Source organism: Tinamus guttatus, unplaced genomic scaffold, assembly GCF_059628265.1.
Source record: "Tinamus guttatus ecotype Peru unplaced genomic scaffold, ASM5962826v1 Tinamus_guttatus_pri_ptg000171l, whole genome shotgun sequence".
Taxonomy (NCBI): Eukaryota; Metazoa; Chordata; class Aves; order Tinamiformes; family Tinamidae; genus Tinamus; species Tinamus guttatus.
In genome coordinates, this window is record NW_028288705.1 from 3,331,906 (window position 1) to 3,348,397 (window position 16,492).

Here is a 16,492-nt window from a genome sequence, read left to right on the forward strand (position 1 = left end):
GGCGCTGCCCTGGTGCTGCTGCTGCTCTGGCTGCTGGACTGGGGGACTTGGTGCAAGGGCTTTTGCGGGAAGCTGCCTCGGTGGGGTCCGTGTGGCTGGTGCTGACGGCAGCACCGTTAGGCGCCCGTGTGGCGCTCGCCCTGCCTCACACAGTCCGTTTTGCTGAGAAACCCGCCGGAGCCGCCCGAGCAGTGTGGGGTTCAACGCTGCTAACCCCCTCCAAGCCAGCTGCATCACAGCTCGTCCAGGTGGGGCTGTGCTCCGGATATTTGTGTACGGATATTTGCCGCTCGCTGTAGCTGAAAGTGTTGCAAAGGAAAGGCTCTGGTGTTTGCTGAAGCATGGTGACACTGCCCATCTTTTCTATATTGTAGTCTGTGAAACTTTAAGGTAAATATAGTGGTAAAACTGGAGCTGTCTATGCTCTGGAGGCCTCTCATTTCGGGTGGGAACAAAAACCTGGGCATGTAATATTACCTGCATAGGTGAGGTTTCAAAGACAAACTAGGTAATTTCTCCAGGAAGGGAAGTGCTTTGAGAAGTGCCTCTCTGAAAAATGAGGCAGGCGGGATGGTTGGATTGCTGCAAACCTGGACACGTGGCAAAACAGCAGCTCTGCCTTCAGTTCCTGGCCGAATGTAGGGAGTTGGTAGCCATGCCCATAGCTGCATGTTGGCTGCCCAGGCTGCTGCCCAGCGGGGCCGGCTGGTGCAGCTGGGTTTGCTGCTTGGGAGCTAGGCTAGCAGAAGCACAGCTTTTGGCATGCATATGTTATTCCTAAAGCAAGAGAGGCTAGAAATCCCTACCAGAAATTGGAATCCTGTTCTATTATTTGAAAAAAAAAGCATACAAGGACCTACTGTGTGAACAACAGATGCAGTCTTGGGTATCGCGTTGTTTTCTGTCCTTGGTGTGTTTGCATCGAGCCATTGCACTAACTCTCCCCACTTAAACTGTAGTTTAAGTAATTTAAGAACCGTGACACTTTTGCAGTGTGTCAGATATTTACCAGCTTACAAAACCAAAGCCCACAGTTAACAACGTGGCTACTCCTTAGTACAGGAATGCAACTTTCAGAGGGGCAGATTGCTAGGGCATGTATTTTGATGCTAAGAAAAATGCACATAGCCTGGACCACATGAAGGCTGTGATGGGCAACGTGAGGAAGGTGAGATGATGGGAACTGCTGCACTCCCACGCCAGGCAGAAGTGGCTGCCTCTCAGCAAACTGCTTGGCTCTGGACCTTCTCGAGGCTAATATATCACCTTTAACACAGGGTTCAGGTGCTCTCATTTGTGTGTCTTTCTTCCCCTCCACCTGATTGTTTGAGATGAGCTTATTCGGCTTAAACTTAACCAAGACTCAGAGAAACTACAGGCATGGGCTTAGTGGTAGTGTGAAGATGTAGAGGAGTTTACTGGGCTGTTCATTCTTGGGATGTCTCTTTGAACTTAAGTGAACTTCATTATCTGGTGTGGCAGTTCCCATGTCTCCTTACATCTAAATAAGACTAGACCTGACGATGGCAAACCACATTTTCTTCTGCCTTATATTTTCTCTCGTACTCTCATATGTCTTAAGGATGAAGCCCAATTTTAGTAAAACGCAAGAGCTACTACTTAAAATGCCCCCTTTCTTACCAGCAAGACTATCTGGTATAGGACTACTTGATTTAGCTTAAGAGGCTTTCAAGGATGACTTATTTTCCTCTAAAACCCTATATTTAATAAGACAGAACACAAAGGATCTACCCAGCTAAAACAGAACTTGTAAACTTAGAATGAGACCTGCTGCTTTCCATGTGTATATGGAATAAAATAAAGAAGATTTTATGTTGTTGAGTGGGTTGTAACATACAAAAAAAAAGTTCTTTTTTTTGCAGCCTTCCATGTTGCTGGCATTAGTAGAAGTAACAAAAAGGATTATTGCACTAATTATTTAAAAATCAGAAATATTGGCAACATTCTCCCTGCTATTTTCAGGAAGATAAACTGAAGATTATTCCATTGCCCACAGTAATGTATGAGGACACGTTTATTCAGTCCTACAGGGTTAGGCGACAGCTGAACTACGGTGCCATGCTAGAGAACAAGCCTTATGTTCACCAGCCCTGTCTCGTTGCAGTGCATACGTCCTCCGACGCTTTGGCGTTTCTTATATATATTTTTGTCATGTCTGTGCTTTAGCATCAGCAGGATCTGAAGCTGCTGTGTGAAAATCCAGCCTGACTTTCATGAGGAAGTGAAAGTCCTGCGATGCTGAATGTGACCATTCATCTTTTCTGAAAGTGGAATTAGTGGGAGTTTACAATTATCTGGCTTCTTGTCTCTGGGAAGGCTCGGTGCAAAACTAATGGCACTAAGATGCAGCAGCATTTTTCTTCTGGCAAAAATCACACAAGTCAGAGCTTGCCACTTACATTTTCCAAGATAAGTTTGATGATTATCCTGTAAATGAGCATTGATTTTTTCGTATGTGTGTGTAGATGCCATTACTTTCAATCCCAAAGATTGTTCTGTCTTCTTGCATACCTATTGTAAATGTATAGCAAATGTTTTCTCTGTTATTTATTTATTATTTATGCCCCTTAAAACCTTCCCCCCCACCAACTTTCTGAATGCCAGATCCTGACTATTTTTACTGCAGCTGGTGAGACCGGTGTGTTTTTATAACTGGCTGACCCACAAGGTGGCACTAAAGAGAAAAGTGACAACTTTGCTAATAAAAAGTGAGAACCAAAGGCAAAATACCATATGCTGAATCAATATTATTTTAATTAGGTGCACGCTTCCTTTATTGTCAGTTAAATTTTATTTTGTGAAAAGCCTTAAAGCTACGGAGCGGCAAAAATGGTTCATTGCCCCCATCCCACATCAGAAGTTAACTTTTAAAGAGGGCGAACGAGACGGAGGTCATCTACTTATCGCACTTCCAGAATCTCAAGGAGGATAATTGCGATCAAAATGTGGTTAATTAATTTTCCTCTCTGAGGAATAAAGGAATTCAAATGAACTAAAAGTTGAAATCTTCTTTTCAGTCGTCAGTCATATTGGCAAGGGATGCTACCTCAGGAATTATGTATTGTCTGATGTGTATGAATGAGTTTCTTACTGGAAAGCTGGGATGATTTGATTTTGACATCTCTGTTGTCTAGTGTTCTGGGCTTATTTTCTGAACAAATTACATTAAATAATATGACTTTGAGAATAAGAATCTTCGACCAGCAGGGCTGAAATCCTGCCACTTCAATTATGAGCGAGGATTTCCTCCCCAGACATCTCAGCCACGTAGCTCCTTTTGAGCTCAGAGCCGGAGGTGAGTGACCCGGTTAATACTTTTCTCACAAGCCCCTAGCAGCCACCTCTAGCCATGGCTGTCCTCTACACTGCTTCCTTGCAGCTTGCAATGTAATTAAATGATACCTAAGTAATTTCTGGACCTTTCTAAACCTGACTAGCTGTAATGCTTTCATTGCTTTTGAAGTGTGTGCCAGTGGGATTGGTACTATTAAGAGAGATGATAGGCTTTGCTGGTAGGGGTATATTTAAAATAGCACCAATGTACCGAGGAAAAAAAAATCATAAAGTGATTCTAAAATATTTTTCTGTGACTTGAGTAGCATTATTTAATATCTGATAGTGTGCTCTGGGACCTAAATGTATGAAAACGTGTTTTGATGTTTAATCAAATTTATGAGACAATCACTCTGGTAGTCAAGAATGACCCATGTGTAGCTGGAAAGACTGAAATCTGGAATTACTAGGGAGGATATTTTCATATGTTTTAGATGTCAGTTAACGTACAATAATTGCTTTTGGGATAGTTTTATCACTGGAAACATTTTTTTTTTTCAATCAGTGCTGGGCATCCTACATTCAAAGACCTTGGTATTACTCACGGCATGAGGAAATAAAAATGTTTATTCTCCAGGCCCCCACTAAAAGGCAAATCCCAGCTCAGGTGAGCACTGAGGCAAGTGCTGCTGCCCATGCAGCCAAACACCTCTTCCCACATGCAGTTCAGGACCCCTGTGCAGGACTTTGCTCCAGCACTTACTCAGTTGCAAATGCTGGCCAGAAGGAAGCTATATTTAAGCATGTACCAAAGTGCTTTTTTGGAATTGGTTATAAAAATATGCCAACAATAAGCACACGCTGACCTGCTTCCTTGCAGTCCTTATTCAGAAAGGTTGGGATCGATCGGATTTGTGACTGAGGATGTTCGCAGTGATCCTATTCGTAGAGGTCTTTGCTTATCTGGCAGCTCATTCTTCCCTGGGGATTGCTGGGAGGAGGTATTTCCCTCCGTTGTTCAATTTCTGGTCACATTTCTTCAAAAACTGTCTATTCTGTGCTTATGCAGGACTTCTGGCAAGCCAGAAGTATTTTGACTGGATGAGAGGTAAAGATCAGTATCCTGACAACATCCGATACTCCTTGCGATAACGGAAGCTGTGGGTCTATAAAAGGGTACAAGTGGCTGAGGTGGATCTGAACGTGTGGACACACTCATGTGCTCCTGGCACATGAAAAGGGACCTGACGGGGGGGACAGTAAAGCATGACGAGCGCTCCGGTGTAAGGAAGAGCCCTCTGGCTTGGTTACATGAGGAGAACTTTGAGGTAACTCCACGTGCGTTGGCATTTGGTGCACATCATCAGTTTAAAAATGGATTACAGATTTGCATGGACAAAAAGATTATCTATCTGCCCATTTTAAAAAAATGTATTTAAAATAAACTGTAAAGGAAATAAATCCTTAGCTTACCCACTAATGTCTTTCTTGTGGTTTTCAGTGAAGAGGTGATGGACTCCTAGATGAGACATGATCTAGGTGTGGGAACGTTGGCTCTTACAATAACCTGGCATTTCCACAAGTGCCTGTATCCCCATCCCCAGCTGAATTCTTATCACTAATCGATCCTGATTGATTGATTAACTAGTTTGAAGTGTAATTCTTCAGTGAAAGAAACACACAGCAATATATATGTGCTCTTCATGCTACTACTGAACGTGTGAAATAGGGATGGTTCATGGTTGAAACAAGAAAACCAACCAACCTACCTTTCAAGAGGATTTGTTTAAAAAAAGGAAAAAAACACTTCCATTTTGTGAGGCTGTAGACATGGATACATATGAAAATGGAATATCTGGGGAAAATAACACATTTCTGGCATCTAATTTGGAAATGTAAAACATTATTTCATTCTCCTATAAATGTAGATTTCTAAAACCAGATTAGCTTTAAGTAATAAAAAGGCGTTATAATTTCATAATTTATTAAGATAGCATTAAATAGAATTAAAATCATTGAAAAGGATTTGAAAAGAAGAAAATTCCATGGCAAGAGAGTGACAGTATCATTTCAAAGAACAGGAGCAATGAGAAAGAACAGGTAAATGTGACTCAGCTTCGGTGTTGATGTTGTGTGTATGCAGCACCTTATAGGTGCCTTCTCAGAGGTTACTTCCTACTCTAAAGGCAACTGCAAACCAAGAAGTGAGGGTAGGAGCAAAAGAAGGGAGGAGGAGAAGAGAAAGATCCAGAGTACTGGGGGTCAGGCCTGTCCTGAGCTTCCAGCTTCTCACTGTAGAGGACTTTACCTGCAGCATAGTGCAGCACCATGGCTTTTGCTCTCATGTCTCTCCTCTTATGCCTTTTTCTTCATAGGAAAATGGAACTTGTCCAGGATGTAGCTGTATCTAGTCATCTGGCCACCCACATCCCTCATTGGAAGCTAAATATATAAATTGTGCTTAAGGCCACTGGACTCAGGCAGTATGCAAGGTTATTTATACAGGCAGCATGAGGTTGTAACTGTGAAGGAGCAGAGGAGACCTATGGAAGGGAAACTCCAGTTCTTGGTATATTTAAGTCAGCACAAATCACTGCATGTCAGTCTGTTTTACAATCCAGTGTTTAGTCTTTTAAACAGAAGATCTTTCTCATCGCTTTCTTCTTTTTTTTTTGTCAGCAGCAATTTTCAAACCCAACAGAAGGTGTATTCACCAGTGCCATATGTTAAACCTGACATGTTACTGAAAATGTGTTCTGGAAGAAAAAAAAAAAGAGTAAATAAATAAATAAATAAAGGGTAGGCTCAGTGTCCTGATCCACTCTCTTTAGCCCACTTGCAAGCCCCAAGGGGAGAGAACGGTCCCCGCTGGGGAGCAGCTCTTCTTTGGGGAATTAGTAAAAGCTTGCGAAGCCAGCAGGCCCCAGGCTGTTAACTATCTCCTGGCTTCGCCGAATGCAGGGACTTGCTGTAGCTGGGACAGAGCCGTCCCCAGCGACCCCTTGCTCCCAAGGGCAGTTGCAAGTTACTGCCTCTGACAGCTGGGTTTGTGGGAAGTACGTCTCAATCCTCTGGGGAGTATTCCTGGGAGGGGGGTTATGAGAATCTGCTTGCCATTAAAAACAGAACGAAACCTTATCGGAGTGTTTTTGGCCAAAATGTTAGTAGACTATATGCTCTCTTTTAGCACTTAAACAGAAGGGATGAAGAGCTACGAGTATCACTGAGGTGTGCAAGGAGAAACCCAACTAGGAGCACAGTGATGCCCGACTGCGGCTGTGCCGTGGAAGCAGCTCTGATGTGTGTTGGCTGACGGGTCCCTGGCACACGGGGGCCCACGAGCTCGCGCTCTGTAATTCTTCCTGGTATCAGTTTCATGGGTGCACTTGTTCCTGGCCTTTGCATAGAAGGATGTTTTTTGAATCCTTTATGGCTTTTGTGTGTGTGTGTGTGTGAGGTCAGTAAAATAAAGTCTATTGGTAACTCTTTGATATACCCAGATGAATAAAGGACAGATGAAAAGAGAAAAAGCAGTTAGGTAGCCCATGAAAGCTGTAACGTGCTGATCCTCTGTTTGGACGAACTGCACCCAGCTGCATGATATATGATAAGATTGCTCATTTATAGAGCTTTTCTGCCAAGACTGTAAAGCACCAGTGTGACTACTGTGTGGGGTTTGTGTACAGTCTTAACAGTATAAAGTCACAGTGCTATTGGGGTCCCTCATCAGCTCTTTGCTGGCTGCTCGACCAGTTGATAAGAAATCGGAAACTGTTTTCCCTGGAGTTTATCCATGTTTCTTCTGGCACTTGTCTGGGCAGGGCCATCTCTGCAGCAATTCAGTGAAGGTGAGGCATGCTCTTTTATTCTGTACAACTGAAATCCTATCCTATAACAACATAAAATGTGATTGCATACAAGATGTTGATGGCCTAAGGGAAGTTTTGAACAACTGGGAGTCATTATCAGGATTTTACTGCAAAAATGATCCATGATTTGATGTCTTTTCCAACACTGTTTGCAGACAGACCAAAGGAACTGCAGCCTTCAGAGGTACTCCCCATGAAATCCATGTGTACACTTATAACTCTGAAAAAATGAACAGCCAACAGTTTTTCTCAAAATTTGCATACAGATTTTATTGGGGGCCTCTTGTCTTTCTGATCTCATGTAATTTCTATGTTAAATAGCCAAACATAGCAATCTGTACATGGAACTGCTTTCAGGTAACAGCATTTGAGAACAAACTGAGACGTTACTACCCCTCTCGATCTGCATGTGGTCAAGCTACGTTTTAGAAATACATCATTAGGAACATGTAGAAGAGGTTTAGTGCAGTTTTAGCATGACAGCTGAGTCCTGGCACATGAGTTTAACAGAGGATTTAGCAGCACCTTCCTGTCATAAGTCTTCAGAATAACAAGGATCCCAAGGGAGCTGCAAACCTCCTGATGTTTTGCTTGAGTAATGGAGCCAATGTCGGAGGCAAATATAAACCAACCAACCTCGCTTCACTTGTGCCTCGCTTGGGCATTTTGGCTGTTTATGCTGTTTTAACCTGGCTTATATGGGATTAGCCTCTCAGCTGCTTACTAGCAAGAACCGTAAATCTCTTTCCCCAGAACTGTCCCTTCAAGATATAGATGAATATGGCCAAAGCTGAGCTCTGTGGCTGCCTCCCTCAGCTGGCTTTGGGAGAGTCGTGTTTCTGTTCCCTCAACAGCGAGGTGGCCAAAACAACGTTGTGCTCCCGCATGCAGCTGTAACGTTTCTCTTCAACACGGCAGAATCGGTGAGTTAGCAAACAACTGCTTGCCACGGAACTCCCCGCTTCTCCGAGAAGGCTTCACCAAAATGCTCATCTGTAAAACACGCAACTACCGCCTTGAGCTCGCTGTGTTCAATTAAAAATATTACTAAGGTATGATTTAATAAAAATGCTTGTAAATGACAGACAAACTCTTCTGGTTTATTACAGTCTACTTCTATTCTCGAAGCACATCTTTGCCTGAATGTCTCCCTGGGCTGCTGATGGGAACAAACATATAAACTTAAAAACCATTGCAGAGAGAGAGAGAGGCAAACACTGCCTTTTCTACTGATGACTGCTACTGACAGCCTGCGTGCAAAACCTTAAAAGCACTCAGGCACTTCTTTTGTGTCCACTTTTAAGGGGTTTAATGAAACATATAAAAACTGACATTTTCAAACCTGTAGCTTTGGATGTTATTTTGTAGTGTCAGTCTGTTTTTTTTTTTTTTTTTCCCCAAATCACATAGCAATAGTTTTCAACCTTTTTGCCTCGAAATTCAGTCAACAAATAATGATGGCTATTTTCAGATAATGAAATGTTTCTGTTCTTTGCCCTATTATAGCAGGTAGGTAGCCGACTAACGCTGCAGGAAATATGTGGGAACGCTCGTTACGGAGCGAAGCCAGAGCCCCTTCTAGGACGTACAAGCACAATTAGCAAGTGTATCACATCCTCACGCTGAAGCCTGCTTCAGACTGTGAGCTTTAGTTAGACTGCGTTGCAAGATTAAAACAAAGGCTCAGATCACTCCAGGGAGAGCAGATCTCTCTATATTCCTGACCCTAACTGGTTCCACTGTCAGTAAATGATCATTCCTATTCTGCATCACCATGCAAAGTCAGGTAACGTTTCTAAAAGTTGTAGCAGATTCAGGGGAAATAGAAATCAGGCGTTCCTTCAGAAAATAAATTGGCCACTACATCCTCTTCCATGAATCTGTGCAGATTTGCTTTGCTTTTGAAAGAAGTGCAGGACTTTTCCGTGGCTTTTTATTTTTCTCCCTATGGAAAATAAGGTCCTAATCCTGCAAATTGTTATGTACACTCTTAACTTGATGTACAGCATGTATTCCCATAGACTCCGGAGGACTAAATGCCACGGATAAGCACATCTGTAGCTGTTTACAAGATCGGAACTAAAGAGCTTCAAAGAAAAGGAAACTGAATGGAGAGTTTTTGAAGTATGTAGCAAAGTAAGAGGAGCAGGGAAGCTTTGAGACACTAACGCAGCTCCCCGCTGCGCCGATGGATCCTGCGTCCCTGCAGTCCCCACGGGCACACGCTTGGGTTGTGGGATGGTGGCCGTGGGGCGCAGGCTGGAGGGCCGGCTCCGGCTCCGCTTTCCAGCAGGACTTTGCTCCTAGGGCAGCTCAGGGCACGTGCTGGCTGCACGGAGCGGGAACGCAGCCGGCACGTCCAGCAGCGGCCGAAAGCTGCAGGGCGAGCAGGTCCCGGGCGACACTCAGGCGCGGTCTCTCTCAGCACATCGCTAAGAGCAGCAGCACTTGTCCTTTTCCCCTTTTTTTTTCCCGGTCCTTTCCCCGGCCCCCTCCCCACGCCGTTGTCCCGAGGCGCGGCCGGGCCGCGTCCCGTCGGGAGAGGCCCCCCCGCTCCGCCGGGGCTCCGCGGGGCGGCGGGGCTGCCCGCCCGCCTCGCCCCCTTCCTCCCATCCCTTCCCTTCCCATCCCTTCCCTTCCCGCGCCGCTCCCCGGTGCCTATATATAGCCGCCTCTGCCCGAGCCAGCCGGGAGAGCGCTCTGTACCTGCAGGAGAGAGAAAAGACGGAATAAAAGCCGGAGACGCCGGGAGCGAGCGAGCGACTTCGGCCGGCGGCCCGGCGGGGCGCGCATGGCGGGGGCGCCGCCGGGGGACCCCGAGCCCCGCGGCGGGCGGCCGGGCGGCGTGCGCTGAAGTTGCGCGGCCTCAGCGAGGTGCCGGGCCGCGCCATGCGGCTCGGCGGGGCGTGAGGGGCGGCGCGGCGGCCCCCCCCCGTCCCCCCCCCCTTCCCCCGCCGATGCCTCCGGGAGCCCCGCGGGGGGCGGCGGCCCCGCGGGGGGCGGGGGCGGCGCTGGCGCCGTGATGGCCCTGGCGGAGGCGCGGGAGCCGCGCTCATCCTTCACGCCCATGATGATCGAGGAGGACGCCGCCTTGCGGAACGGCAGCCGCGCGGGGCCGGCGCCGCCGCGCCCGCGCACCACGGAGCGGCACATCGCGGTGCACCGGCGGCTCGTGCTCGCCTTCGCCGTCTCGCTGCTGGCGCTGCTCGCCGTGACCATGGTGGCCGTGCTGCTCAGCGTGCGCTTCGAGGAGTGCGGCGCCGCCGACGGCTCCCCGCGCGCCGCCGCCAACGGCAGCGCGGCCGGGGCAGCGCGGCCGCCGCCGGGCGCGGGGCAGCCCCCCGGGCGGGCGGAGGAGGCGGCGGCGGCGCGGGGCGGGGAGGCGGCGGAGCAGGAGCAGCAGCAGGAGGAGGAGGAGGAGGAGGAGTGGCAGCGGCGCCGGGAGCCGCCGCCCTGGGCCCGCGCGCGGCTGCCGCGGCACCTGCGCCCGCTGCACTACAACCTGATGCTGAGCGCCTTCATGGAGAACTTCACCTTCTGCGGCGAGGTGAACGTGCAGCTGGAGGTGCGCAACGCCAGCCGCTACATCGTGCTGCACGCGCACCGCATGCACATCGAGGCCGTGCGCGTGGCCGAGGACAAGCTGGCCGGCGCCGTGCGCGTCGCCAACTTCTTCCTGCACCCGCCCACGCAGGTCTTCGTGGTGGTGCTCAACCGCAGCCTGGAGGCGCAGCGCAGCTACAACCTCAAGATCATCTACAACGCGCTCATCGAGAACGAGCTGCTCGGCTTCTTCCGCAGCTCCTACGTGCTGCACGGCGAGCGCAGGTGGGCGCCGCCGACGGCGCGGGCCGGGCCGGGCCTCGAGGGGGCGGGCGGGCGGGCGGGCGGCCCGGGGGCGGCGCCAGGAGCGGGCGGAGGAGCCGCGAAGCGGCGCCGGCCCCGGCGCAGCGGCCGCTCCCCGGCTCTGCTTGAGCCGCCGGCGCCGCGCGGGCCTCGCCGAGGGAGCGAAGCCGCCGGCAGAGGGTCCCGCGGGCGCCGCGCCGCCCTAAACGTGCCCTCCGTGCCCGTCCCGTCCCCTGCGCTGCGCGGTTGGCGAGGGGACCCGTGCGGCGCCGCGCGCCCTCCCGCAGCGGGAGCCGGGCCGAGTGCGGCGGTGCTCGGGGCGGCGGCGCCTCGCCGGTGCTCCCGGTTATTTCAAACAAAAAGTTGTTCTGGGATGCGGTTTCACGCCAAGCAAATAGATGGACCTCACTGGCTGCAGCCGAGTCGCTGCGAATTTGCTCTCTGCGACAAAACCGGCTCCATTTTCACTTTTCTCATGCAGGGCAGCGTGCGATCTTTAGTTAGTCATTTATTACTGTAGCTCTTGGGCCACTATTAAGTCCCCACTTGTGGTAGGTGAGTTACAGAGATACGTTAAAAAGTTTTAACCGCGTTCAGGCTCTGTGATAGGTAGGGCTCCTCTGCAGTTGTGATCCTGTTCATTAGTTTAGCTTAAGCTGTGCTTTCCTGGAATATCCATGCAGTTCCAGCTCCTGCCTTTCTCAGTCTGCCAGTTTTATGCTTCGCGTGAAGCTAAGAGTCTGTACTTAGAAGATGAAGCCCAAAGAAGGCAGTCGGAGAGGAAGAAAAAAAGCACTTCCCAATTCAATTAAACCAACAGTCCTCACATTAAAAAATATTTTTGTCGCTATGGCTACTGAACACTTTAAACAGAGTGCTATTAGAATCACAAACAGGATTGAAATTAAATTTGTATGACTTGTCATCATAGTGAAATTAAATAGATTTCGAAAAGTGTGGTTGTAGGAAAATACGCAGCTAAAATGCCTTTTATCACCGAGTACTGAATGATTGAGGTGATCAAGAATTCTGATCTATCCTTTTTCATTTAGGTCTCTAAGCAGGTAAAGTATTGGTAATAACATCAGGTATATTTCTCTTTACAGAAACGACAAGAAATTATTCAAGCAGTTATTCTCGTATATTTGAACTTTGTATATTTGTAAGTAAAGTCCAGTGCTGCAGTGACATTTCTTTGAAGTTACTGTACTGCACTTTAGAACTGATAACCCAGTTATGATGAAAACTTTAGTCTATTCCCTTTTAGAAACATGAAGATAGCTTAAGATACAGGGCAGAGGCAGTACTAAAATGTCTTACCCCATACTTCTTGTGTAACTTTTCAGCTACAGGTCACTCTCTGTTTTTAATGTGTCACTTGTATATAGTTAGATTGGGTGAACTCCTTACCGTGCCTCAGGGAGCACTGCTGTATTGAAATCAGTGGCATTTCCTCTTTGCACCAGCAAAGAATTTAGCTCTCTCATATTCCTTTAAGGAAAACACTGTTTGTAAAACCAGCCAGGGTGTGAATATAGTTTCAGCCATTTAATAGGAAGACTGCTTGTTCTTTTGAGCTGTCAGAGGTTTAATGACTGACTGAAATATAAAATAAATAATACACACTAGACCATGGAACTTCTTTGTTCAGAGTGTGCTCCTGCAACGTAGAAATTTGCATTTTGATTAATAACTTCATTTTTAGTGTAATGTGGATAACCGTTTGTAGTTCTTAAATGCGCACAGTTTCTATCATGATAGATAGAATGGCTTCTCTCATGCTCTGAGGGACTTCGGTGTTTCAGTACAACTTTAGCTCTTTGACAGCTTTATATTCACTTAAAATATTGCTACATGGTTGGAGTAGTGTTTGCTGTAAAAGGACCTTTAGCATCATTTTTCACCTTTGTGGTACATGAGAAGTGCAGAACTCTGCTTAACTGTGAGGCTTCACAAGCATAATAACACTTTCAGTTTATAATTTCTTTTCCATAAACTGAAATGTTAGTCCATTTTCTGCTGTCTTCATAGGTGAAAGCCATGTATCAGTCTGAAATGTCCACAATGACATGAAAGTATATTCTTACTGAAATCTTTGCACCTTTACTTGAAAGGTAAAATGCAGGTGATACACTGCAGACTTGTTTTGTGTTACCTCCTAGAATTTACTGCCAATTAGCAACAGCGTTTGTTATAGAGCTTTTGTAGAGTGCCATGATATCCATGCATAATTTAAACAAGCATCAAACTTCGGCATAAATGAAAAGAAGAAAATTCTTACATCATTCAGGGAAAACAAACAGACAGATTTTTCCATTTTAACAACTGAGATGTCAAAATAGATGAGTTGTTGAGGCAACACATGTCTCCCTCTAATAGATGAGATGGAGTTAAAATACCTGCAAATTACCGCCGTGGGTATGCTGAAAAGACAGGCTGCAAGGCTGTCATTCCCAGAAGTACAACTTCTTATGGTGATATTTTTGGGAAATGAAGGTAAAAGTGTCAGTGCCCAGAGAGAGATGTAGAGATATAGATGAAATACTAAACGTGCTCTTCGGTTTTGTCATGGCACAATTTTTTTTCCCCCCCCTCCCCTCCTAAAACAGAATGAAATAGATGAGCATAAACTTTTTCTTTTTTGGTAACAGTTTAGTCTTTGGGGAGCAGATTTCAACTTCCTTTTTCTTTATGGTACAGCAAGCCAATTCAGATTTGATAGTAAGGCGTGGGTTATAAATATCCCTGCTATTGGTAGCTTGATGTATTTTTAGTATGAAATATTGACTGTGTAATGTTTGCCCAGTTGTTACGTGTATGTGGGTGTACACATCTATCCGTGTGGATACGGAAGATACAGAGTGTGTCAGTTTTTATTAGCCTGTTGAAGAGACTGCTTCAATTGCCAAACACATAACAAATATTAAAGGAATACAGATAGGATCTTTAAGAAGTGAAAGCCAATACTTCTTTATTTGGAGTGCCAGGACATATACAGTATTCCCCTAAGCGTGCATTTACATGTGTGTTTGTGCTTATTAAAATTGCTAATTGCAGAAGCAAGTTCATCATTCTTGCTTCATTAATAACAGGCCAGTACTGTTTCCATGCTTGCTTGAAGCCCCTGTTGATGTCTGGAGCTATTTTGAGTGCGCCCAGAATGAAGAATCAGGCCCACCAGTAATACTTTGCATATAAATTAAGATGCCTTGTTCCTTTTAACAGGCAAATTCAACTTTGTTGCTGTAGGGTAAATCCACTGATAATAGTGGAACTTTGTTGAGTTAATGCTGGAATACCTGAGAATACCATTTTCCTTATATTTAGCAATGTTGTGATTTTTACTAATCCATATTTTATGATGAGGCATGAAAAACATAATCTGAATTCCTTAAATAGTTACTAGCCTATTAAAACTTTTATTTTTTTTAGTTGGAAGACCAATGGTAAAAGCTGCAGTATTGTATAAATTTTCAAGTTTTTAAAAGATTAGCCTTATGAAATAGGTGATAAGTTCAATAGGAAGCACATATCTAGTTCTATCAGGCCTGGAAGCCTTCTACTAAGATAAAAGTATTGTAACACTTCCAAAAGTTAATTTCTTCATTGATTTTATAAAATATTGCTATAAAGTATTCAAAAAATCTCCAAAAGCTGTTAGGAAAAAAAAAAGATGTATATTTTGTCTCCTTAAAGGTTAACTTTTTTTTTTCTTTCCTTCCTCCTTCCTCAGCATTACAGAAAATCATATTGCAGAATAACGCTTATAGAGGGATGTGTAATGGGTGCCATCATTTTCCTCGTATCAAATATATCTAGCCTTCTTCTTCCCACAGAAGAAAAAGAGATTATTAGTCAACCTCTAAAATTCTGATAAATGTTTACCTGGTATCTGAAATTACTTGGGTATTACCACTGCTGGAACTAAGGAACAAATGATACATGAATCAACAGTGCTCCTCAAACTACTGAAACAACCTACATATATGCTACTTTTATAATTGAATATTTGGCTCGTAGTTACTCTCTCATCATAAGGATGTTTTCTCATCCTGCGTGCTTCCAGAAAACACTCCCATCTATCCCGTATTTTTTTAAGTGTAACTTCTTCCTTTGAAGAGATTGTCACATATGTTTTTTTTTCTCCAAATACATAAATATAAGCCTCTACCTACAAAGGTCCCTCTACTTTATCTGGATTAAAATCTGTTTAGTTCCACAGAAAACAGTTACACAATAAAAATTGCCAAAATAAGGCCTTCCCATTCTGTATAAAGACATAATAAATGCCTTTTTCCTCCTGAGAGGTCTTTTTGTAATTTGACCCATTAACTGAGAGCATTGATTTGTCCTCCATAAAATTCATTAGAAAAGAAAAGCATGTGTAGGAAAAAAGAAAAACGGCTCTGTGGATGTTTAATCAGTTGCTTATGTTTGTAATTTTGCAAAGCCCACAGAATGTTTTTCTTTGGACTTCTCCAGTAACAATAGCGCTGTAGTGCAGTGTGACTCAGACCTACATTCAACCAAGACACAAATAGTCAGGAGTGGAAAATAATGACCCTCCTGAGTATGCTCTGTGAAGATAAGTTCTACTGTCCACTCAAAGGCAAAGTCTGCTGGCAGTGAGATCTCTGCAGGTCATTAAATCCTATTTTGCTTTTAACTGAAGACTATGCTTATTTGTTTTAGTCTTTTCATGTATTGATGAACAAAACTAATGATAGAGTGTGAGTTTTGATAGTAAGCAAGGGATTATTTATTTAGTGTCGGTGTGGTGTCTGCAAATCTGTTGAGAGTTTGTAGGCTTGGTGTTGATTGCCTTACAATATGAGTGGTAAGAATTAACATCAAGAAGGACCACACTGATAAAGTAGTATTATACTTTAATGTTGTTCTTTTTCCTAAACAAAAGTAGTCAAAGATCATCTTACTCTGTATGTCTGTGAACTACCTGCTGCATGCAATTAGTAATGTTTTCTACTTTGTTTCTTTTTGTTTGCATTTCTTCCAGGTTTCTAGGTGTTACACAGTTTTCTCCAACTCATGCCAGAAAAGCCTTTCCGTGCTTTGACGAGCCCATCTACAAGGCCACTTTCAAAATCAGCATCAGGCATCAAGCAACCTACCTGTCTTTGTCCAACATGCCAGTGGAAACTTCTGTTTTTGAAGAGGACGGATGGGTTACAGATCACTTCTCACAGACCCCTCTCATGTCCACATATTACCTAGCTTGGGCTGTGTGCAATTTTACATACCGGGAAACTGTCACCAAGAGTGGAGTTGTTGTAAGTATTTTTAATGTTGGACTAAAAGCATTTTGTTGTTTTGAAAACCCTTGCTTTATTTATTTTTTTTTTTAGTATTTCTAAATTTTGCAAGTGTTTACTGTTTGATAGTTTTTAAGGGTTCGCCTCCTTTCTTCAGCCCCTTCCTAGGCTTCCTATGTTAGACCTCCTACCAGTTTCCCATAGACTTTGGTG

The 16,492-nt window shown here is 45.1% G+C and overlaps 1 protein-coding gene across 1 annotated transcript in view; it reads left to right on the plus strand.

The window, feature by feature from the left end:
- The first annotated feature begins 10,185 nt into the window (after positions 1–10,185).
- Positions 10,186–16,492, plus strand: part of TRHDE (thyrotropin releasing hormone degrading enzyme) — a 215,534-nt gene continuing 209,227 nt past the window's right edge. Inside the window, exons 1-2 of the mRNA XM_088522982.1 lie at positions 10,186–10,991; positions 16,024–16,297. Of these exons, the coding sequence (XP_088379108.1) occupies positions 10,186–10,991; positions 16,024–16,297 (1,080 nt within the window). The remainder of the gene's footprint in view (positions 10,992–16,023; positions 16,298–16,492) is intronic.